General features: G+C 48.0%; 1 protein-coding gene across 1 annotated transcript in view; it reads right to left on the bottom strand.

The window, feature by feature from the left end:
* Window positions 1-26,095, bottom strand: part of PREX1 (phosphatidylinositol-3,4,5-trisphosphate dependent Rac exchange factor 1) — a 177,323-nt gene that overhangs the window by 68,502 nt on the left and 82,726 nt on the right. The window contains exons 5-7 of the mRNA XM_066234538.1: window positions 20,450-20,551; window positions 7,032-7,193; window positions 1,833-1,966 (exon numbers count right to left, since the gene is read on the bottom strand). Of these exons, the coding sequence (XP_066090635.1) occupies window positions 1,833-1,966; window positions 7,032-7,193; window positions 20,450-20,551 (398 nt within the window). The remainder of the gene's footprint in view (window positions 1-1,832; window positions 1,967-7,031; window positions 7,194-20,449; window positions 20,552-26,095) is intronic.

The raw sequence follows: 26,095 nt of genomic DNA, 5'->3' as shown, positions 1-26,095 counted from the left end.
AGGGTTTCAATTAGAAGGAGGCTAACTCTTAACCAGACACTACTTTAACAAAGGGTTTACCTTCCCCATTTTACAGAAGAGAAAACTGAGGCTCAGAGAGGTCAGGCTGGAAGAGAAAGACAATGAGAAGTGCACACATGTGCATGGAACGCCCATCCTTCATCCTGTGGAAAGGTTTCTCCCCACAAACTTATGAGGCCAGCGGAAACAGACAAGGAGTATAAGGCTCAGATAGCAAGTGACATGCCCAGACCAAAAAGGAAGTTGGAGGTGATGCTGACAGGAGGGCCCAGAATCTGAACCTCCCCTCAGCCTTAATTTTACTAGATAAAGGAGTCAAATCTCTGAAAAGTCACGTAAGACAAAGCAACAGGAAGCAGAATTCAATAAGGACTGTGCTGGTCAGATGAGACAGTATTCTACCTGCTGAGCAAAAACACTAAAAGACAGGAATCTCTTAATCCAGCATCTATCCACCCACCCATCGAACCATCCCCTCATGCAGCCACCCCTCGGTCTCCTAAGTTTCCCTCTCTCCAATCATCCATCCATCCATCCACTCAACCAATTAACCAACCATTCATACCAGAGTTCAACCACTCAGGCAACTACCATCTATCCATCCATCCATCCATCCAACACACACATCTAACTGACTATCCCCTAACGTCCAGATCTCCATCACCCACCCACCCTACCATCCCTTCATCCACCCCTTGACTCAACAAACCATATATTAAGGCCCTAACTCACCATTCATCTAAACATATCTGTGCCAGCAATGTTTTCACATCCATTTCTCCAACTACCCAAACATCCACTCATTCCAACTTCTTATTAGTCCCTCCATCCAGCCATCTCCTGCACCTCCCAACCCTCAACAACTCACTCATTCACCTACTCAATTCATACATCCACCCAATCTCTCCCTCTCAGCCTCCCTTCACCCACCATCCATTCATCTCCCAAACTTCCAACTCCCCATCTACGCCTCCTCTCATTTTCCCATATACCCCGTCATTCACACTTCCGATCATACATCCATCTGCTTCTGTCCAATGCTCATCCAACCACCCATTCTCACCTAGATGACAAAGGTCCTTTCCCTCGCAAAGCTTAACAACAGAGGAGCCTCTCTTCTTAAACCCTCACTACCTTGGGTCTTAGAATCACAGAATGTTGGTGTCACAAAAAACTTTCCAACTTCCATGACTGTCTCAGCCCACACCGTCCAATATGGCAGCCACAGTCACATGTATGTAGCTATTGAACACTTAAAACATGGCTAGTACAAAGTGAGATGTGTGGTTAAGGGTAACATACAGGGTCAGACAAAAGTGGGTTTTTTCATACTGTATTATGAAAAATAATACAATACTTAATAACTAGTAATACAAGAATAAACTCTGTTTCACATATTCACAACTGTAAACTTACTTTTGCTCCACCTTATACATACCACACTTTGAAGATTTAGAGTAAAATTTTTTAAAAGAATGCAAAGTATCTCTTTAGTAATTTGTTAAGATTGGCTACATTAAAATGATAATGCTTGGGGACATAATGGGGTAAATAAAATATATTGTTTAAATTCATTTCACTGGTTTCCGTTCACTTAATGTGGCTATTTTAAATAACCACATTACATTTTCAACAACCTATGGGGCTCACATTATATTTCTATTGGATAGTGATCATCTAGAACAAACCCCACAACTTGGAAGAGAAAAGGGAGGCCCAGAGAGGGATGTTGTCAGCATGAGAAACTGTCAGGGTTGGACCCAATCCCAGCTGCCTGGCCCACCTGGGCAGCCCTGCCCCCAGCACCTCACCTGGATTTCCGTTTGCAATAGACAAGGAGGTTGTCAAAGAGGAAGAAGGCCCTCTCCTGGATGTTGCCTGCGGAGATTTTTAACAAAGTCCCTTGCAGGAGGAGCTGGGTGCAGATGTCCGTGAGGTTGGAGCCCTGGAAGTGTGACAGGAGCACAGTGAATGAGCCAGCAAACCCAGAACACTCGGGGACATCCCCGTCTCTCCCAGAGACAGAACCTGCCGCTGCCTCCCTCACCTCCCCCCACCCCCAAATCTAAATGCACCGCTGTGGCAAACCTGTCAGCAGACAGAAAACCAATACAACTGACCAATGGCTTCCATCTGTTGAGCGAGCCAGAACAGTGCTGGGAAGAGCATATTGGAGGTGACCATTTCTCAGAAGAGGGACTTGGGGCTTGGGGAGGTGAGAGGAATCACCCAGTCAACAGCTCTGGTCAGCATCTAGTTTAGTTTGGGGGGGGGTGTTGCTATACCTTTCTCCTTATTTATTATGTCTTGATTTGTTATTTCATCTCCCCCACAAGAACGCCACTTCTGTAAAAACAGGAAGCATTGCCAAGCATTTATCAAGCATTTGCCACTGTATTCCAGCACCTACCACACTGTCCAGCACATAGTAGGTGTTCAATAAATCGGTAGAACAAGTGACAAATGCAAGGTGAACACCATCAAGGCAGGATTCTGGGAGCTGCCTGCATGCAAATCTGGTACCTGGCCCATCTGCAGGGTCCAGAGCCCCAAGATCAGGCAGGCTCAGACCTGGCCCCTCTGCCAACATCAGGGGACCACAGAGAAGAAACGTGCCCAGCCTGGGAAGCTACCTCTCCAGCCTTGGCCAACAATCACCCAGCACACTGCCTCTGAAATGCCAAGGGTGCTACAGGGGTACCCCTTCACCACAGAATCCTTGAACCCAGGTCAGGGGTGGTGTTAAGGATCAGATACACAGGGAAGAGGCCAAGCAGGTGTCCACCAGGCAGGGCTGCAGACAGTGCAGACCGAACCAAACTGAAGTAGCAACATCTAGAGAAGATGATGAAAGCTACTGCAGGCATCGGGCTTACCGCACGCCAGCTGCTGTTCTAAGTGTCTTCCCCAAACTCAGTTCATCCATATGGCAACTCTCATTTTACAAATGAGGACACTGAGGCACAGAGCAGTGAACTGACTTGTTCAAGGTCAGATAGCTAATAAGTGAGCAAGCTGGGATCTGAACCCAGGCAGGTGGCCCCACTCTCTGACCCAATAACCTCTGCTACCCTGCGCTGCCTCTTCAAAGGTAACCTGAAAGGTTTTTGTGTACAATCGTTGGTCAAGGACAGAGTCTCAGGTGAGAGACTGAGACCACATGTTCCCGGGAGCAACAGGGTGGGAAGAATAAATGAACATTTCTATTCACGGCCTCTTTTTAAAACGACTTTGGTTTCCTCACTGCTGTTTCCTTCTGTCCCCTCATGGGTGAGAGAGTCATCGATGGGCTCTTAAACCAGGCTTCCCAGAGCCAGCGAGAGGAGTGTGCCCTATGTCTTTCTCATAACATACATTTCTTTTTATTACTGTGAATGTCACACAACAGTCTGGGGGGGGGGGGTGCAGGTTGCATCTGGGGTATCCCCTGTAGGAGGGTCAACCCATGCTGGGTGTGAGCTCTACCCAAAGTTGCATGATACTTGTTCGTGTAAAAAAACAAAGAAAGATCATCCTGGCCTGATAGCATGGTCGGTTAGAGCAGAGGTTGCCAAGTTCGATTCCCAGTCAGGGTACATACAGGATCAGATTGATGTTTCTCTCTCTCCCTCTCTCCTCTAAAATCAATAAATAAAATTTTTTAAAAATAAATAAATTTTAAAAATTCAGAAAGAAACTGTGCTCCTGCTGACGTTTATTGAGCATTTGCTCTCAGCCAAGAGAGCAAGCACCACTCAGGGCTCTGCATGCATCCACTGAGTCCCCAGGGGACTCGGGAGGGGCACTGCCATCATCCAGACTTTTCGGGTGAGGAAACTGAGGCAGAGGAATCCCTCCACACAGAGGGGGCTGGCACGCTCGCTCACTCCCACAGCATTGTGACATACTGCCATTTCCCTGGGCTTAGCAAAATGGATTTATGGATTAACTTATCTGGTGTTAACTAAACCAGTCTCTCGAACTAAAAAAGGACAAATGGCTTACAAAGGATCAGGCCCAAAAACAACCCCAGATCAGATATCAAAATAATGATGCAAGCCCAAGAAAGCGGCCCAGAAAAGTTCCCCCTCCTCCAAAAGCTAGTGGCACGCCAGCCTTGCTCTGAGAGAAACAACAGCCATCTAATCAGACTGGCAAGAGGTCAAACCAAAAGATGAGAAATTATCAAGGAGAGTATCAGAAATCAGGATTTGCAACCACTATCATTCGCCGCGAATGACACCCTAACTCACCCTGTCCCTGAGATTGTAATTACTGGTGGCATGAAGGCATGGCAGGTAGCCATCACCGTTAACCATTATTTTTCCTAGCTAAAACAGATGATTTTCACAAGTCACCTTGAGGATGAAACTGCATTTGAAAACCCTCCTGATGCACAGAAAACCATTTCACATTTTCCAAAGAACACTCGGATTCCACACTTCACTTTATCCTTGAAATAACACCAGAAGATAACTTCAGGGATATTATTACGAAAATTAGACAGCTAGTGGGAAATAAGACCGAGAACGGGACAAACGAGCCCAAGGCAGGGCAATCTGTAAGTGACAGAGCTCAGCCTCCAACCCAAGACCCTGTGCCTCAGTTTCCTTATCTGTAAAATGGGATACCCTATCTGTAAAATATAGATAATGACAATTCCTCCCTTCTAATGTTGGAAGCATGCAACAGGTCTGCAATAACTGCCAGCAATTCTAATTCTGGGTTACTTCATTTCCTACTGCAGTGATCAAAATAAGGGCTATTCTCAACTTGTATATTTTTCTAGGACAAAAAGGGCCCAAAAGACCCTTAGTTCCTATATCCCAGGGCCCTTACCAGAAGAAGGTCTGGAAATCACTTCTGCTCTGGCTGCCAAATTGCTTGCTCAATACTCTCCACAGGGGCTCATGTGAGAAATTTCTTTTCCAGCTAGTTGCCAGGAAACTCTCTATCTCCCAGAAGAACTGCTCTACTTCTTCCTTTTTTGACAACGAATGTTAAGTAACACATGGGTCTTGCTCTTTTCACTTTGTCTGCCAGGAAGCTCAAAGTCCAGGGAGACAGATGCTTAAATACAGGGTAGGGCAAAAGCAGGTTTACAGTTGTTAGTATGTAAAATAATGCAGTGATTAATAATAATACAACAATAAACTGTTTTACATACAACTGTAAACCTACTTTTGCCCCATCCTGTATGTCAACACCATTTGCTGAAAGTGGCCGTGTGACCCACTTCTGGCCAATGACATGGGAGAGTTGCTCTGGGGCTTCTGGGAAAGGTCTTCTTCTACTGGAGAGAAGAGCTCCCTCTCACTGCTCTGGTATAACACTGTCTCCTCCTGCTTGGGACACACGATGCCTGGCACTGCTGCCATCCTGTAACGATGAGAAGAAAGCCAACAGGATCACAGGAGACCAAATCAGAGCTCTGACATCATAAGGCTGAAACAAGAGTCCTTATGGAACACATCCTAACAGATACACCTTATGATCAGGTGATTTTTCAATTGCAGGAAATAGCAACCAAGCTATGTATTTTAAGCAGAAAGAAATGAGGAGGCTTCCTCGATCAATGAGAGACTGGAAAAGGTAGGAATCCAGGCCGGGGCGCCCAACAAACTGAGAACACTGCAGACTGCCCCTTGAGGGGGCCACTGCCGCTGCCCCACGGGGGAGAGGGGGAATCTGAACAGCAAGCACTGCCTGAGCTGACATCCTAGGAAAAGGCCAACCTGGCTGCATCCAAGCCCTTAGGAGCTGTTGCCTCAACTGTCAGCTGCAAAGCTGCCCTGTCCTGCTAGATACATTCCACCAATAAAAAGGTAGGCCGTGCTCTGCCTCCTGACACCCAGGAACCTAGAGCCTGGCCCTCGCAGAATGCTACCGCAGAAAACCAAACATGACTAGGGCTGCATTTTGCTGCAAAACAGCCCAAGGGTGGCCCCCATCCCGCTCCCGCCTTTTAAATGTCAAGCAACTGGATCTGATCTTGGCCAATCAGCGACCCAGAGCTAGAAGGGGGCCTGAGAAATGCAGCTCTTTGTTCTCCGGTCTCCCCCAGGCAGGAAGGCTCAGGGAGAAAGATGGGGGACATAGCAAGCACTAATCCACACTCCCCACCTCTGCCCTGAGCTCTGGCCCTTCTCCTCTCTGCAGCCAAATCCTCAGCCTCTTAGTGATACAGTCATATTTAAGATTTCCCCACACAGGGAAAAGATGTGGAAATCCCAAACACAGCAAGTGCCAGAAAACCTAAAGGCAGATGATTCAGAGGACAATCTGTAATCCAAAAGCAGATGATTCAGAGGACAATCTGTGTCCAGAGAGCCTTTGATCTTCGCTCCTAATCTCCCATTCCAGCTGTATTTACTCTGATATTGATTTTTTTATTTACTCAGATTTTCCTATTTCCTTCTTTGGATCGGTAAGAAATCTCTAATAATCTAAGGAAGATGTGGAGGTTTGAACAAATAAATTATACACAGTCAGAAGATCTCAAAAATCCCATCCCCTAATAATCATGATGATAACAATATGAATACCTACCATGTATTGAGTGCCTACTATGTGCCAGATATCAATGAGAAAACTAAAGTTCAGAGAAGTTAAGACATTGACCTAAAGTCACCCAGCAAGGGAATGTCAGAGCCAAAATCCTGTCCTGGAGTGGACCCTTGACCTTGGTATCAAAAAATCAAAGGCCTATGAGCACCAGGCAGATAGGACAACATGTGAAGGAGGATTATGGTGTAACAGGAAGTGGTGGAGACTGAGGAAAACTAGGGGCTCAGTGGCTGTTACTCTGGAAAATGGGGCCCAGTGTTATTGGTTTTTCAAGAGAGAAGAAGTACAGATTTCTATGTGGACTTAATTAAAAAATAATTAAACAATTTTTTTACAAACACGACGTAGGCCACACAAAATACGCTGCAGGCTGGATCTGGTGCCCAGGCCACAGTGTGTCCCTGCAGCTGCACACTCCCTGTGCCCTTCGCCAACTCAGAGGGCTCCTCCGGCCCCAGACATACCTCCCAGCCTTCGATGTGGGACTGCAGCTGCTCCAGGGCTTCCAGCTTCTCCATCTGCCGCTTGGTCTCATTGATGTTGGAGCACACGGTCTTCATGGCCTGCAGGGCGCTCTGGACCGCAGGGTGGTCTGGGTGCTTGCCAGGAGTCCTCTTGGCTAGCTCCTAGGGAAGAAGTGAGGACAGGAATAAGAGACATCAACCCAGGGGGGACCAAACATCGCAGCCTGGGCCAAATCCCAGCTCTACTATGTGTAAACTGTGTAATCTAGGCCTGGGAAACATCATTCATTGCCTGATTCATTCATTCATGGATTCACTCATTAATTCACTCATTCATTTAATAAATGTCCTTGAGCACCTCCTTCACAGCAGGCAGTGTTCTAGGATCTGGGGATAAATTTGTTAACAAAACAAAGGAAAAGCTCCTCACCTGCTGGATATTCTATTCTAAAAGGAGATCAGCCAAAATAAAGAAAAATCAAGTATAAAATTCGATGTCAGGCACCAATAAATACTACAAAGAAGACAAATCCGAATGAAGGGTTAGAGGGTCTTAGGGAAGGAGTTGTCCTTTCAAATAGGGAGGTCAAGAAGATCCCTCTGAGGCGGTGACGTGTGAACAGAGACTCTGAGAGAAGCAAAGGAGGGAGTCCCACAAAAATCTGTGGAGAAAGCATGCCTGGCAGAGGGAACAGCAAATGCGAAGGCTCTGAGGTGGGAGTACGTGTGGGAGGGAACAGGGAGCAATGAGGAGGTGGTGTGGCTGGGTTGGGATAAATGAGAGAGAGAGTCAGAGAGACAGGACAGAGAGAGACAGAGAGACAGGACAGAGAGAGATCAGCAGGTCAGGGCAAAAGGGCGGTCACTGATAATGCCCTGTCCAGTCCTTTTCTCACCTGTAAAATGATTATAAAAAATACCACGGCCCTGGCCGGTTGGCTCAGCGGTAGAGCGTCGGCCTGGCGTGCGGGGGGGGACCCGGGTTCGATTCCCGGCCGGGGCACATAGGAGAAGCGCCCATTTGCTTCTCCACCCCCCCCCTTCCTCTCTGTCTCTCTCTTCCCCTCCCACAGCCAAGGCTCCATTGGAGCAAAGATGGCCCGGGCGCTGGGGATGGCTCCTTGGCTTCTGCCCCAGGCACTAGAGTGGCTCTGGTCGCGGCAGAGCGACGCCCCGGAGGGGCAGAGCATCGCCCCCTGGTGGGCAGAGCATCGCCCCTGGTGGGCATGCCGGGTGGATCCCGGTCGGGCGCATGTGGGTCTGACTGTCTCTCCCCGTTTCCAGCTTCAGAAAAATACAAAAAAAAAAATACCTCGCCTTGTGGGCTGGACAAGAAAGATGAAGGATTAAGAAGTATAAATTGGTAATTATAGAACAGTCACAGGGATGCAAAATACAGCATAGTGAGTACAGTCAATAATGTCGTAATAACTATAATATGTATGGGGGCAGGTGGGTACCGGACTTATCAGGGAAGTCACTTTGTACATTATATATATAAATGTCTAACCACTACACCATGCACCTGAAACTAATATAAAATAATATTAAATGTCAACTGTAGATGGAAAGAAAAATAACCTTGCCTTCACAGAGCTATGGCAGGTTGTATCAAGAGGCCAGTCGGACAGACCTTTAACCCCTGACTTCTCCCCATCCCAAGCACAGGCAGGGACATTCTAAAGGTCAGGCCAGTCTTAATCGAAGGGTTCCAGGCATCTGCTACATGCGATGAGAGAGGAACTGAGAGGGAAGGGACTAGCCGAGCCTGAAGATATCAGGGAAGATTTTCAGGCCGAATCATTCCACCAACAGGACCATGCCCGCAAACCTAAGTTTCTTCAGTCTATGACCCAGACATGCACAATAGTTCCAGAATCTCCCCATCTCTGTTCCTTCAAAAACCACAGATGTGACATTCTGGTGAGCTGGTTCCGAGCACAGTCACACCTGGTATCTGTGTGGCCAGTCACCCTCAGAGCCAAACCTCAGTTTCATCACCTGAAAACCAGTGATGATGAGGATGATGTTGATGTTGATGATGATGCAGTCATAATGGCAACAGCTGACACCTACTGAGCCTCTACTCCGTGCCAGTGTGACAGGTTCTGTTATTATTCCATTTAACAGATGGGGTAACTGAGGCCCAGTGGGATAGTCCAAGGCCTCCAAGAAGTAAGATGAAGAACCTGGATTTTAACCTGCTGGGTTCTGCTCATGGTCATGGTGAGAGGTAAATCAGATACTGCAGGAAAAGTACTTCCATGGTAATACATACTTGGTAAGCACGCCCTCTCTGCACAAGCAAAAGCCCTGAGGCAGCAAGGAACAGCAAGGAGGCCAGGGAAGCTGCAGCAGCGTAAGCAACAGAGAGAAGAATGGGCGGGCGATGTGGGCGGGCGATGAGGCCGGACATGCACCTAAGGCCACGGAGCGGTGTCTGGGTTTCATCGCAAGAGCACGGGGGAGGTGATGGGAGATATGAGGTATGGCCTGACCCCATCAAAACAGGATCCCTCTGGCTGCTGAGTTGAGGATGCAGTAGAGGAAATACATAGCGAATGTAGAAGCAGGAAGACCGGCCAGTAGCTACTACAGATGTCCAGGCAAGAGATGATGGTGACTTGACCCAGGAAGCTCTGTGCCTCATCCATCTACCCACCCAGCCAGCCAGCCAGCCAGTGAGGCTTCCTAGGTACCTGACCCCATGCTGGGCTTTCTGTCAGGGACACAGATAATACAGACATGGCCTAAGCCCTCCTAAAGCCAACCACCTACTTGTAACCATATCCACAGATAAAATTACAACAGAAGACTGTGACTTATGATCAGGAATTCTATTCAACTCACCAAAGCATCCCAGTCCCACATTCTATGAATGAGAGGTTTTGAGCATCTGGACCTTTGTCGGGCCAGCCACAGCACGAGAGTCGAGGTTGGCCAGCCAGCTCCCCGTTTCCTCCCCATGAATAGGGATAGCTGCCAGTTACTGGGACTCCCAACCCATATCCATCATCCCCTACTTCTAAAGCAGGGGTCCAGTGGCAGCCTGAAGACCAAGGTGGACCCCCATCCCCTGCCGGTTTCAGTAGAGAAAGCTCTACCAGAACACAACATGCTCATTCGTTTCCACGGTGTCGGGCTGCTCTCGGCAGAGTGGCATCATCGCAACAGAGACCAGACAGCCCATAAGGCCTAAAACATGTACTATCTGGTCCTTCTTTAAAAAAATAACTTGGCTGACCCCAAAAAGCCTAAGGGATTCGAGCTGAGCACGTGGCCATCCAGAATAAAATAATTCCCAGGCCACCCTGGACACTAGGTTCTGATCAGTGGGATGTGGGCACCTTCCATTTCCTTTCTCTTTTCCTTCTTCCCCAGGCTGCCACGCAGACATGGTGTGGGCACCTGTGACCCTGGGGGTGAGGGCCAAACACCAGGGTGGCAGAACTTGGGCCTTGACAGCATGGAGCCACCATGCGACCCCTGGACTGTCTAGTACAGAAATAAACAGTGACATAAAGTCACTATTAAATTGGGTCCTGGTCACTGCAGCTAAAATATATATATCCTCATGCAAAATAGACCCCATGTTGGGATATCACCTGAGATAAACTGTCTGTAACATTGTGTTCTTCCCTCTGTTGGCTCTGCTGAGCTTGGCCTTTGTGCAATGCAGTGAGTGAATTATCCCCACCTGACAGGTGAGGGAGCTGAGGCTCACCAGAGCTGAGACCGCTTGCCCAAGGTCACAGATTGCTAGGTGGCAGAGCCAAATACCAAGCCCACAACACAGTCTAGCTCCAGAAGCCATGTTTTCAACCACTGCTTCATGCCTCCCAGCCCGTGTCCCTGGTCCTGAGGCACAGAGACGGGAAGCCTCCCGCCCAAGGCCACAGAGCCAGAAAGTGGGACTGGTGGACGCTTAATCACATCTACAGGCCCCTCTAGAAACAGAAACAGTATAAAACAAACATGCCCCCAAATTAGGTTCTTAGAACACAAAACATCTGAGCAGGGACAGACTTTGAGAACTCCCTAGAAAAACTGAGGACAGAGAAGGGTAGGGGTATCCCTGGGCCACCCTGAAAATGGCAGCAGAAGCCCCTCCAGAGCCAGGCTATTGACCTTTCCCCAACATCCGGCCCCTGAGCCCGTGTGGTTTCACAAGCAGGCCTGAGGTGGTGACTTCCTAGAAAAGAGGATGTCAGAGGACAGGAACCGGCGCTTCTGCAAGGTCCCTCATCTCCCTCACCCCCTCCAACCAAGCTTCTGCCAGAAGCGTGCCACTGGTGCTGGCTGTGGGCAGCCCGTCACATCCCAGAGGTGTGGGCCCTGCCCATAGAGAGGCCACAACAGGACAGTGTGGGACACAGGGCCTCAAATTCCAGGCCCGCCAGAAAAAGACAGATCCATAAAATGACAGTGTAAAAACAAAGCTGGGTTTGTCACTGGGAGAAGTGACGATACCCATCGCTCATTGTGAGTTGGGGTTGGTGGAGGCCCGAAAGGAGACAGGTCACAAAGAGAAAAAGGAAGCCCATGAGATTGGAGGGTGTCACCAATGAGGGCTGGATCAACAGAGGACACCCACTTTCTCAGAACACTGCAGCCAGCTCAGGAGGGGCTGAATCTGCCCCCGAACCGTTGGCTTCAAAGACCTCTGCCCAAGGTGCCACCATCTAAGCTCCTCCAAGAGGCGGAGCCCTTATCTCTATCACGCACTTTCCGGCAGGCACTGGCCGTTCTGGGGTCCCCTCGTGCCGTATCTAAGGCGACAGCAGCATGCAAATGAAGAGGCCTTAACAAGAACCACCACCACTTCAAGAATAAAAGAAGAACCGAAAAACATCTGGAAGTCCAGGAAAACCCAGAAGTGAAAAGCTGTCCAGCGCAGCAAAGAAAATCCTCCAAGCCTGCAAACTGGATGAAAATTTCATGCAAATATATTTCCGATTTGAACAATTTCAGCAGGGCCTTCAAGGCTGGGAGAATTGTAGCCCCAGGGGTTAAGGAATTAATGGAGAGAAAAAGATAATGTTCACGGATCCTAAAAACTCGATCTTTCCACTGGGAGAAGTAAGGGGAAACATGGAACAAGGACTCAGGACTGGGAGTTCATGTTCTAGCTTTGACCAGGACATACTATGCGACCTTAGGCAAGTCTCCCCCTCTTCTGAGCCTAGGTCTCCTGGCTGGGCAATGCAGAGCCCAGGTCACAAGCCAGGCCCCACAGGCCAAAAGCTATTGCCAGCCTCTCTCAGTAAAGCAAAATCTTTGGCCAGCTTGGGCCTGTGTTTCCACCTAACGATAACAATTGACCTGATGCTGGCCACCCCCTTAGATGGGACATGTGCTCTATAGTCTGTGAAAGTACCCACCCACTGAGTTGTATCTAATCTACTCACATTTTGTACATGCCCGGCCAGCGCGCTTGTGTTTGACACCCTGGATTGACAGGTCTCTACTAACATTCAGTGGTAGGGCATCAACATTCAGGGGCTCTATATCCATCTTCCAAAGAAGACCTAGCACAGCTCACTATAAAAGTCTACACCCTGCTGACCGGGCGGTGGCACAGTGGATAGAGCATCGGACTGGGATGCGGAGGACCCAGGTTCCAGACCCCAACGTCGCCAGCTTGAGTACGGGCTCATTTGGCTTAAGCAAAAAGCTCACCAGCTTGGACCCAAGGTCACTGGCTCGAGCAAGGGGTTACTTGGTCTGCTGAAGGCCTGCAGTCAAGGCACATATGAGAAAGCAATCAATGAACAACTAAGGTGTCGCAACAAAAAACTGATGATTGATGCTTCTCATCTCTCTCCGTTCCTGTCTGTCTGTCCCTATCTATCCCTCTCTCTTTCCCTGTAAAAAATAAAATAAAATTTTAAAAATAAAAAATAAAAGTCTATGCCCTGCGCTCCTAATTTCAGGCTCTTATAATGGCATTTCTCAAGAAGAGAGGGTAAAATTGTGAAGACAAATAAAAATAAAAAAGAAAGGTGGTAGAAAGAAGTTCAAATGTATCAATATATGCAATAAATATAAGTGGGCTAAACTCACCTCTTAGAAGATATGGATTGACAGATAGGATTTTAAAATTCTAACTTTACACAGTTTACAAAAGTAGAACCTAAACCCTAAGGATAGAGAATCATCGACAGTAAAAGGATGAAACAAGATACATCATGAGCCTGACCTGTGGTGGCACAGTGGATAAAGCCTTGACCTAGAATGCTGAGGTGGCCAGTTCAAAACCCCGGGCTTGCCTGGTCAAGGCATTATGAGAGAAGCAACCCCAATTGATGCTTCCCACTCCCCCCCCCTTTCTCTCTCTAAAATCAATAAACAAAATCTTAAAAAAAAAAAAGATATGTCATGAAAATCCTAATTAAAAGAAACCCACTATAGTTCTATTAATATTGAGCAAACAGACTTTAAAAAATAGCTAATACTTACTAAAGCACTTATAAGTATTTTACAGGTATTTTTTCATTTAATCTCACAATAACCCATGACTAAAGCACTATCTAACAAAGGAGCTTAAGTCACTTCTCAAAGAGTCAACATTAATAAGTGCAAGAGCTGGAATCAATAAAAATAAAAATCATTACAATATTAGAGTAGCTAACATTTATCAAACATGACTATTTACCTAGCAATATGAAGAGTACTCTCATGAGTTTTCTCATGCATTGTCTTTGCAGCAAGCCTGGGAAGCAACTACCATCCACATCAGGGGTCCCCAAACTTTTTACACAGGGGGCCAGTTCACTGTCCCTCAGACCGTTGGAGGGCCAGACTATAAAAAAAAACTATGAACAAATCCCTATGCACACTGCACATATCTTATTTTAAAGTAAAAAAACAAAACGGGAACAAACACAATATTTACAATAAAGTAAAGTAAATTTAAATAAACAAACTGACCAGTATTTCAATGGGAACTATGGGCCTGCTTTTGGCTAATGAGATGGTCAATGTGCTCCTCTCACTGACCACCAATGAAAGAGGTGCTCCTTCCGGAAGTGCGGCAGGGGCCAGATAAATGGCCTCAGGGGGCCGCATGTGGCCCGCGGGCCGTAGTTTGGGGACCCCTGATCCACATTCTGCAGATGATACAATGTAGGCACAGAGAAGCTAAGCAGCTTGCACTTGGTCACACAGCTAAGAGGTAGAGCTAGAACCACACAGAGCATGGCAGAAAGCAGAATGCAGGCAGAATTCTCAGGAAGGGAAATCTGGGAAGGCTCTTTGGAATATTGGATATACAAGCTTGGCTTTGAAAGGAAAAAAGGGCTCTCCCCCTGAAAGAGGGGGGCTTCATTCCTTGACCTATTATTACTCACTACACAGGAAAGAGCCCGAGTTGGGGCTGATGCAGATTGAGATGCTAGAGCAGACGTGGGTAAAGTGTTAGCTCACAGCCTAAGAGGAAGGATGGAAAGCGGGCACTGTGGTTGGGGAAGGATGAGGGCTGAGGTAGAGAAGGCCGCAGTGCAGAGAACTCTGACTTCCTGTGCCTCTCAGCAAGATGCCGACAGTGCCAGGTCCCTGGCAAATGGGGGGCTCATTTCAGAACATCAGAGGCAGATGGGAACTCCAAAGAGATGACCAAAGTATCCAGGATAACATACAAAACTGGCAAATCAATACAAAGACAGCCAATAGAAAATGGGCAAATAATGTGAAGAGGCAATTTTCATAAAATGCACCCCTTATCATTGCTGCCCCCTAGACCAGCCATCTCCCAGCTGGACATCTGGAGTCAACTCTCTCCTGGTCTTCCACCTCCACTCTCACCACCAATAGTCCACTCTTCACATGCAGCTGAGGGATCCCATGAGAACTAAGTCATAGCCTGTCCTTCCTCTGTTCAGAACCTTCCCACGGTACCCACCTCACACAGAGAAGACAAAGACCCTACAATAGGCTCTGCATATTCCAGTCCCATCACCTCTCTAACATCACTCTCCCACTCTCTCACTTACATCTCTGGCCTCCTTGCTGTTACTCAGGCACATTCCTGCCTCAGGGCCTTTGCACTACCTTTCCTGCTGGCTGAAACACTGTTCACCAAGGTACCTTCTTCATCTCTTTTCAGTCTTTGCTCAAATTTCACCTTCTCATGACTCTTAGCCTGACACATTTCTTTCCATAGCATCCTTCCCACCTATACAAGCATATACATTTCCTATTCACTTGTTGTCTGCCTCCCCCCACAAGCACATCAGAACCCAGAGGTAGAGGGCTGGGCAGTTTTTTTTTCACTTTGTATCTCCAGCACCTAGTACAATACCTGACACATAATAGTTGCTGAAGAAATAGTTGGTGAATGAATAAATGGCTTCAAAAACCCTAGACCTGCAGCACCAACTATGGCCCTTTCTTGGAGGTAATCAGGAAGGCTACAAAGAATTTGCTGTGAGATTCACTATGTTTTAGTGCTGGTATTTCCCATTCCCCATGCTACTCATCCCATCTAAAGATTTCCTGTGTGCCCCTAAAATTCTTTGGAGAGCTATGATTGATACATATCCCAAGATTAGGAAGTGAGCCTCTAAATAATGAGGTAATAATGTTTCAAGCAAAGAAAACAGTAAGTGCAAAGGCTCTGAGGCAGGAACCTGCCTGTGATGTTCAAGGAAGAGCAAGGAGGCAAAGTGTGGCTGGAACACAGTTGAGAAAGAATACCAGGAGAAGGAGGTCAGAGAGGAAACATGAATTAGTTGTGTAGCACCTTGTAGGTGGCAATGGTGAGGAATTTGGATTTTGATCTGAGTGACTAAGGAGCCACTAGAGAGTTCTGAGTGAAGAAATAATATGAACTGACTTGGGTTTAGCTGCTGAGTTGAGAAGAGACTGTAGAGGACAAGGGCAGAGCAGAGAGACCCATCAGGAGCTATGACAGCGGCCCAGGACAGAGGCGGAGTGGAGGAGCTGGAAGAACTAAACTCTGGATGAATCTGTAGGTAGAGCCAACAGGACTCCCTAATGGACTGATGTGGGGTGGACCAGAGATAACTCCCAGGTTTGGCCTGAGCAATCAGAAAGAAGGAGAGGCCATTTACAGAGATGGGGATGAGGGGGTAGAGCAGGAAGGAAGACAGGTCTGGGGTGAGAGGAGGGCCAAGCATTTGATTTGCTACACATCAGGTAGGAGTTGCCTATCAGACACCCAAGTGGAGAAGCTGAGTGGGCAGGAGAAAAGTCCTGCCTGAGGTTAAGGGAAGAGCCAGGCTGGAAGTCATCGGCACAGAGATCGAGTTCAAAGCCATGGGAATGTCCGCACAAAAACCTGTGGGTGGATGTTCACAATAGCGCTATTCATAATAGCCAAAAAGTGTAAAAAATCCAAATGTCCATCAACAGATGAATGGATAAACAAAACGTGGTCTATCCACACAATGGAACATTATTGCACAGTAAAAAGGAATGAAGTTGTGATCCAAGCTACAATGTGGACGAGCCGTGAAAACACTGTGCTAAGTGAAAGAAGCCAGACACAAAAGGTTAGATATGATAGTATATGGTTCCATTTATGTGAAATGTGCAGAATAGGCAATTCGAAGAGACAGGAAGTAGGTGAGTGGCTACCAGGAGCTGGGGGGGAGGAGGGAAAAGGGAAGTGACAGCAAATGGGTCCAGGGTTTCTTTTGGAGGCAATGAAAATATTTCTAAAATTATTATGGTGATGGTTGCACAACTTCCGAATATACTTTTTTAAAAAAGGCCACAGAGTGAATAAGGCCTCAAGGGAGCAAGTCTAGGTAGAGTCAAGGCCCATGGACTGAGGCCCAGGGCCCACCCACGCTTAGAGGTCTTGAAGGTGAGGAACCTGAAAAGGAGACTGAAGGGGTTAGAGAGCTAGAAGGCAAAAGGGGACAGGGGACTGGAGTGCCTGCTCTCCCCTTCAGACAGACATGTCCTCAGCCTGCCCCCTGCCAGCCTCACCTGCTTCTACCACGCAGCGGGCGGGCCCTCGTGGGGCTCAGTCCAGGACCGAAAGCCATGAGGTCTGTCTTGTTCAGGACTACGGATCCTGAGCCTCACCAGCAGCTGGTGCACAGTAAGTGTCCCAACAAGATCCGTGCATCACCGGGAAACAACTAAAAGGGTTGGTGACCGTCAGTCTCTCCTTGGGCACCTGCCATTTGAGCAGCAGGAGCGTTACCCCAAACCTGAATCATTTCCCTGGAAATGGCGATGGAAAACTCAACAAAGCCTGAAAACGCCAACTGTCTATCCTAGGCCCAGACTGAAGGCTGAAATAGGATGTTCCGGCTATTCTTAGGCAACATTCAAGTTCAGCTTTTTGGTGCTGTTCCCAAAGAGGCTTTCATTCTTGCCTCTTCCTTCTTCCGACCCAGGCTCCTCGATCCTGTTCGCCTACTCGATTCAGAGTTCAGCTCAAACAAGGGGGCTCAGAGGGCTCCAGGGACATCTGTGAGGGCGTCAGAGCCAGAGGGGCAGCAGGGGGAGAACTGCCCCCCAGCTCATGGGATTGTCTTTTAAAAGTCACTGGAAAATGTGACAGAAAGGAGGAACTCAGGAGGGCTATGAAGAATTCCCCTCCGTCCCAGCTGTTTCCTGATGCAAACATTCCAGCTATGGGTGCCAAAGGCCGGGACACTCTGAGCAATTCAGTCAGGCAGGCAGCATGGCACGGGCCCACGGGAATCTAAGGCCCTGCTGGCTGGTCCCCCAGTGCTCTCTGAGCCTCAGATAAACACAGCTGGAGACCGAGGAAACAGGGACTGTAAACAGCCATTTGGTCAGGAGAGCAACCCACAGCCCGGCCTCATCATCATTTCCTGTGGGCAGCTATTCCTCCATTGGCTGGTTCTGTCCCTCTCTCTCTCTGCTTCTCTGAGAACCAGTAGCCCAGAAATCCCACCAACCCAAACCGTGGCCCCTGGGGCTGAGCCGGCCTCAGAAACACACAGGCCTCACATTAAGAGCCAGAGTCCACCCGCACACACAGGTCCAGCCCCACTGGCTGTTAAAATACATTAAGGAAACTGCCACTCCAAGTCCATGCTGGAATCCCAGACCTTCCCAAGATCCAGAAACGAAAGGGTTTACATCTAGGAAGCTTCTGCTGATGGTTCTTCTAATAGGTCAGATGTTTAAAGTTTTGAAACCCAGGGAAGGAGCAGCAGACCAGTCACAGAGCCATGAAACACAAGGCCGCTGACCTTCCCAGACTCTCCTCTTAGGGAACTGAGAAGGTCAGCATCCCCAACACCCAGCTCTTTGGCAGCTCTGACACCTCAAAGTGCTTTTCAACAGGCTATGGAGCTGATAGGGGAATTCTAGCATCAACAAAACATGGTTCCTCCTCCTTACCTAATGTGCGGCCTTAAACAGGCCACTTCCTTAGTCTGTGCCTCAGTTGCCTCATCTCTAAAATGGGGCTAACTAAAGTGCCCTCCCCATCGAGTTGCTCTAAGACTTAAGTATATAAGGGTCTAATTACCCTAACAACCTTATCAGTACTATTAACACAAACTATGCACCACAGATGAGAAACAGGCATGGAGAAGTGAGCAGCCCAAGGTCACACCGCTAGTAAAAGGCAGAGCTGCAGTGCAAACCCAGGCAGCCTGTTGTGGCTCTAATCCAGGGGTCAGCAAGCTTTTTCTGTGAAGGCCCAGATAGGAAATATTTTAGGCTTTGCCGGCCACATCCGGACTCTGTCACATACTCTTCTTGTTTGCTGGGTTCTTTTTTTTCTTTACACCCCTTTAAAAAAATGTAAATATCATTCTTAGCTCATGGGTTGCACACAAACAGGCCATGGGCTAGATATGACCCATGAGCCACAGTTTTGTTAGCTCCTGCCTTGAGCCAATACAGAACACTACCTCTGTAAACACTGGCAACTAAGTCACACGTGGAAGACACACCAAACAGCTCAAATAAAAACATAGCCAGGTCCAATTCAGTCCACAGACTACCAGTTTACAAGTTCCATGTGGAGTTTCTTCTGCAGCAAGGTGAAGAGCTGAGCTACATATGCATTGCCCACATCCACTTGGGAATCCAAGCAGCTATAAGAACCACTGTAGAAAGCCTTTTTGAGACCCCTGGAAGGTCTAAACAGCAGCAGAGGAGGTATGGGGAGAGCTGTAGCCCACCTACGATAGCCATATTCTTTAACAGGCCTGTGTCCCCAGGCAGAGCAGATGGCCCCAGGATCTGGTCCAGCTCAGAGGCTCACGTGTCACCAACCTTATCCAGCAGAAAGTCCAGTGTAAAGATTCCCTAGTACCCTCCCCCCGCCCTGTCCCTTCCAGTTCACATAGCAAGGATGCACGTGGCCCCAAGGAGCAGGTGTTTGAATAAGGCACCACCAGCCAAATTAATCCATCAGCAGGGACTCCAGGAACAGCTGTCAGACACAAGGCCTTGAGGATGGAGCCAGGGTAGGCTCAGGTCAACAGCCCCCATTTCCAAGAGCTGAAAACCCCAGGCTGAGAGCAGCAGATGGTGACAGAGCCAGCCACCCAGCTGGAGATCTACCCAGAAGCCAGCTCTGCAGCTGAGAATCAAGACTTCCTGGGTCCCCACACAAGCAGCAAGTCTTCCCCTGGTCTGCCTGACCAAGACTAAGTCAAAGGTGGCTGGACAGCAAAGAAAACAGCAGCATGTGGACGCTGTGGTTTGCCCACCCAGCACCCACACAACTTCTTCCACAAATAACTCAGACTTTGGTGAAGAGAGTCTAGTCTGTCCCCCTCACTGGACTTTTGGCCTGTGGGATCCAGTGATTGGCGGGAGACTGGAACACATGACACAAATCTAAGCCAATCAGAGATCCCTTGCTCAGAGTGACTGGTTCAAGTGTGAAGCACCAGTCTCATCCAATCAGAACACAATATTGCCCTGCTCACTGTCATTGGACCATACCTTAGCTAGCTAGTCAGAGCCAAGCACTGACCAACTCATAGTGGTTGGGGGAAAGCCCAAGTCCACACATCTAGAAGGAGAAACAGCACAAGCAAAGGCTTCATGTCACTGGTTCAAGTTAAAGCACATGACTCAGGTCCAAACCATTCAGAATATCACATTCTCCTGGCCACTGATGGCTAAGGCCCTAACCACCCTCAGGACTTCTGTCAGAGCTATTAGAAAGAGGTTCACTCTTTCCCACTGTCCTTGAACTTCAGAGTGTGAGGCCAGAGTAATTATAGCCCTCTGCTACCACACTGAAAATAAAGCTAAACAGTCAAAAGCAGAGCTGAACAAGGGAGAAAGAGGCAGGGTCCTGGTAGGATCCAGCCCAGCCCAAAGCCGACACCACCCCAGACTTCTCAGCTACTTTTACAAACAAGTTTTATTTTATGATTAAGCCAATCAGAGCTGGGCTTTCTGTCACTTCAAATATGGGGAAAGGAGTGGGGTGCAGGTCTCACCTTGAGGAGGAGGGGGTACTTGCAGATCCTCTGAATCGGAGACAGCAGGTAGCCTTCCAGTGGGATGTCCGTGGTCTTCCGGCCTCCCAGAAGCATGCAGCTCTGCAAAGGAACAGGAGACCATCGTTAAAACTTGCCAAGGACAGCGACAGGATTGGGCTACCCTCAAATAGCCGTGGGAGGCACTCTCAAAATGCAGACTTCAAAAGCAACTTAGAGACACCTAGGAGAAATGGAAGTGCACATACTGTTCCCCAACCCAGCACAAGGGCTCTGTAGTGGCGAGCCAAATTCAGCCCAGTCCCTATTTTGGCCATTAATATTTTATTGGAGCACAGCCACATCCATCTGTTTACATATTATCCATGGCTGCTTCCAACGAGTCATGGTAGAGCTGAGTGGTTGTAACAGAGACTGTACAGTCACAAAACCTGAAATGTTTACTATCTGACCTTCCATCGGCAGGTTTGCCAATCCCTGGTTTAAGGAAACTTTCCCAGGTCACACCAGGAGACAGAACATAGCCACTCAAAGCTGCCTTCTTCGGAATAGCAAAATATGAAAAGCAACCGAAATATCCCTCAGTTGAAGATTAGAAAAATACGTCTGCAGGAGATTTCTACAATGGTTCAGTGCACTACGGTGACAATGCAGGAACTAAAGCTACTTAGAGCTATGTGGCTGAACCTCAAAAACATACTTCTGGCCTGACCAGGTGGCGGCGCAGTGGATAGAGCGTCGGACTGGGATGCTGAGGACCCTGGTTCGAGACCCCGAGGTCACCAGCTTGAGCGCAGGCTCATCTGGTTTGAGCAAAAGCTCACCAGCTTAGACCTAAGGTCGCTGATTCAAGCAAGGGATTACTCGGTCTGCTGAAGGCCCGTGGTCAAGGCACATATGAGAAAGCAATCAATGAACAAGTAAGGTGTCACAATGTGCAACAAAAAACTAATGATTGATGCTTCTCATCTCTCCGTTCCTGTCTGTCTGTCCCTGTCTATCCTTCACTCTGACTCTCTCTCTGTCTCTGTAAAGAAAAAAAAAAAAACATACTTCTGAACAAAAATAAAATAAAGGATAAGTATGGCATGGACCTATTTAAAGTTTTTAAAGGCACATAAAACAAAACCAGGCATTGTTTTTATAGAGAACAGACCTGTCATAAAATATAAAGACAGACATGGGAAAAAAATAATACAGCAAGATCTAGTGAGAGTTACCTCTGTGGAGGGACGGGTACAATGGGATTTGAAAAATGAACCTGGAATCTTCAACTGTTACTGAAAAAGTTTTATTTCTTTACCTGGTCGGTGGGGACATGAGTGCTGTCGCAGGCATACTTATGTTCTGGCTTCAAAGTAAAGATTGCAACTCTGTCAGGAATCAAATATACTCACCTGCCAGCTCCTGGGGACACTGGTCACCTCCGTGTCCACCTCCAGCCACCCACATCAGTATTTCCTTTCCCGTGCTCACTCCACGCCCCCTACCTAAGATGCTTTTACTTCCCCCACTAATAATAATATATTCTCATCATCATCCATACTGACCTAGAGCTTATGATGTTCCCTAAGGGGCACTGTCAGCTCTAATCCTCACCATCAACTTCCCTATGAACTAAACACTATTATTATTATTATTCCCATTTCATAGCTCAGGCAGCTGGGGTTGGGGAGGTTTAGTGTTTCTCCTCAAGGTGACTCCAGAACAAGTGAGCCGCCGAGGTGGGGTCTGCGCCCAGACAGGCCGACGAAGAACCTGGGCTTGGCACCATGATCCTGAGCTACCTTCCCCCACGCCCAGCATTCTTCAAGGGCAGCCCAGCCACCCACCTCCTGGAAACCTTGTCCATCTTCTCTCAAGTCTCAAGACTCTTTCTCCCTGGCTCCTCCACAGTAGGTCGCTTGTTCCATGTGGCTAAAAGTCACAGGCAGGCAGTGTCCTTTCCTCTGGAGCCAAGGGGCTCCAACTCGAGAATCTGCTTTTTTGGATGCTGGGAATCATGAGTTACGTGGGTGTGGTCCCCCACCATGCGCCTCACAGTCCTGGGTCCCGAGGGCTGACAATGTGCCCGATATATGCATGAGTGAACGAATGAGTGGGTGAACTAATGAATGAACAGACTGCCAGCACATCCAGCAACGAGCAGGTTTCGGCCTTCCTCCTCAGCATCACGCTAGTAAATTGGAAATGAAATGGGACTCTTGGGGGAAAAGGATTCCCATCCTATCGTTCATTCACTCTACAAAGTCACATCGTGTGCTTACTGTGCGGCTGGGCACAGTTCCAAGCACTGGGGGAGCTTCCCAACAAAGCAGACAAATTCCCTGCTTTAGTCAGGTGAAAATACAACCAGAGAACACGTACCAAGTGCGTGCACGAGGCTCTGCGCCTCACGCCTCACCTATTGGTAAAGTTCACCCGCGGGCCCTAGGATAAGCACGGACCATTGTCTCCCCAGTGCTGGGGAAACTCGGACAGAGAGCCCAAAGGACTGGCCAAAGACTCAGAGCTACAGCCATTCAGGGATCTTAATGGCTCTTTCCCAGGAGAAGCAGAATCCCAGGGACCCCGGGGCCCTGCTGCAGCGGGAGCTGCGTGGCTGCCACCCCCGCGTCCACCCCTGGCACAGATGGGCGATCAGGGCTGCGGCAGCTGGGAGATGCCAGGCCCCACACTGCTCACACTCAGGCCTTTGTCCTCTGAGCCAGAAATCCGCACAAGCTGCCCTGGTGATGTCAGCTCTGAACAGAGAGGGAGGGGAGCCTGGAGGTGGGGAGGGCTTTCCAGAAGCCCCTAGGACTCGGCCAAAGAAAGGCCTGTGTCTGTGTCCAGAATCATGGAGTTTTCATAGGACAGTCAGCCACCAACGAAGTCTCTCCCAAACACCCATTGTTTCACTTTATTTTCTTTTTTTTTAAAAAAAAAAAAAAAGCAAACACACACAGATCTACCATTCACTATGAAGATTATACTCCAAGCACTATGGGAAGAACTTTTCAGAATTATCCCTTTAAACCAGCGGTTCTCAACCTGTGGGTTCCGATGGCTTTAGGCAACCCCTGTGTTTTGGTTGTTCGACCCCCGCCGGGGTCGCGACCCACAGGTTGAGAACCGCTGCTTTAAACTCTCCTAATTCAGAGAATTGATTCAGGTGAGGTGTCCACTTCCTCAACTTCCCGCCCTCCTATGGCAGCACTCCCTGTTCGGTCCTGGGTCCTCCCTTCTACCCATGCTGGTTCCCTGGCTGACCTCATCCAGACCCACCACCTTAACACCATCCTGTCAGCTGCCGCTCAATTTGTATCTCCAGACTGGCCCCTCCCTTCCCTAAACTCCAGACTCAAAGCTCAGATTCCATGCCCAAATCCCCACCTGGATATCTAAGAGGCATCTTAAACCTCACACATCCAAAACGGTCTCTTTGTATTTTCCACTCTTACCCATTCCTAACCCAGCCTTCACCATCTTGGGAAACTTCAACTCCATTCTTCCAGTGGTTTGGGTCCAAAACCCTGGAGTCATCTTTGATTCCTCTCACTCAGTTACTCCCCAAAACCAACCATCCCACAAATTAGTCAGCTGGACCCTCAAATTCTATTTTTCCAACCACCTCCTGCACTACCACTGCCTCATCCTCACCTCCACCATCCACCTGGACTATTGCAGCAGCCCCATAGTGGGGTGAATAATGTTCCCCAAAGTGCCATACCCACCCAGAATTTCAGAATATGACCTAATTTGGAAATACGGTCTTTAAGGATATAACCAGTTAAATTAAGATGAGGTTATGCTAGATTAGGGTGGGCCCTACATCATCTAACTCTTATTCTTTAAAACAGGGGTCGGGAATCTTTTTGGCTGAGAGAGCCATGAACACCACATATTTTAAAATGTAATTCCATGAGAGCCATACAATGACCCGTGTACCTTACACATTATCCAATAAAAATTTGGTGTTGTCCTGGAGGACAGCTGTGATTGGCTCCAGCCACCCGCAACCATGAACATGAGCGGTAGGAAATGAATGGATTGTAACACATGAGAATGTTTTATATTTTTAACGTTATTATTTTTTTTATTAAAGATTTGTCTGCGAGCCAGATGCAGCCATCAAAAGAGCCACATCTGGCTCACGAGCCATAGGTTCCTGACCCCTGCTTTAGAAGAAGAGAAGAGGACGAGAGAGAAAGGCCATGGGAAGTGGGAGGCAGAGACTAGAGTTATGCTTCCACAAGCCAAGGGACACCTGAAGCCACCAGAAGCTGGAACAAGAAAGGTAGGACCCTCCCCTAGAGCTTTTGGGAAGAGCAGAAGCCTGACAACACCTGATTTCAGCCTCCTGGTCTCCAGAAGCACGAAAGAAGAAATTCTGTTGTTTTCAACCACTTAGTGAGTCCTCACTGGTCATTGTAAAGGCAGCCCCAGGACACCTAGACCAGCAATCTCCTTCTTGCTTCTACCCACTCTCTGCCAGGGGGCGGGCCTTTCAAAATGCAAATTAGTTCAAGTCATTCCTCCGTTCAAAACCCTCCAGGGCTTCCCAACCCACTCAGACTAAAATGGAATATTCTTGTGAAAGTACTGCCACGTCCTCCAACATGGACAGATCTCAGGAACTTGAGTAAAAGAAGCCAAATGTACTGCTCTCAAAAATTAGGGGATATTTTATCGATTCATATTCATTTTGAAAAATCCCCTAATTTTTGTAAGCAGTATATAAAAGTATCCTGTATGATTCCAGTCGTGAAAAATTCTAGAATAGGCAAAACTAACATTTGGGGGGAGAGATCAGCACAGAGGAATGCTCTGGATTCAGAGAGGGGCACGACAAAGAAAGGGCACAAGAAACCTTCCACAGTGATGGAAATGTTCTAAATCTTGACCTCTGAGTACATTCACTGCATGTATGCTAGATTGCAATAAAAAAATAAAAGCATAAAAATCTCAGATCTTTTCCACTGTCTACACGTTCCTTCATTATCTCACCTCTCAATCTTTCTAGCCTCCCTTCCTTCCACCCTTCCTCCATTCCTGCATCCCTGGCCTCTTGCTTTTCCTCAAACACACTCCTACCTCAGGGCCTTTGCTCGTGCAAGTGCAGTTCCTCTCCCTGGAAAGCTTTCCCCAGATACCACCTTTCTTTCTCTCTTCCTTTATCCAGGTTCCTGCTGAAATTTCACCTTTTACAGTTTTCCCAAAGACCAATCTAAAGTAGCAGGTACCACCCTAATCCCTCAAAACACCCTGTCATCCTTAAATCATTACCTTCAGAGAACTTAATGCCACATGGCATGGCATGTAAGTCTCCCTACTTGAATAGCCACTCCATGAGAGTAGTGACTTTTCTTGCCTTGGTCACTGCTGGGTCCCCGTACTTAGAATGATCCCTACCACGTGGTAGATGCTCAGTAAGAAGCTGTTGAATGAATTAAGGATCTTCATTTTACAGACAAAGAAACTGAGGCACAGAAAGGCAATGTTCCTGCCCCATCTTTTAGCTAGTACACAGCACATCACATCACATGAATGGAAAGCCAGATTCTGTCTGTTCCCAATGCCTTAACAGCCCATGATAGACATGAGGTGGCACTTCTGCAGGTGGTCAAAAGCTGGGAGATGCCAGCAAGGAGGGAAACAGATGGC

Source organism: Saccopteryx bilineata, chromosome 6 (assembly GCF_036850765.1).
Source record: "Saccopteryx bilineata isolate mSacBil1 chromosome 6, mSacBil1_pri_phased_curated, whole genome shotgun sequence".
Classification (NCBI taxonomy): domain Eukaryota; kingdom Metazoa; phylum Chordata; class Mammalia; order Chiroptera; family Emballonuridae; genus Saccopteryx; species Saccopteryx bilineata.
This window is presented reverse-complemented; position numbering and strand designations above follow the sequence as displayed.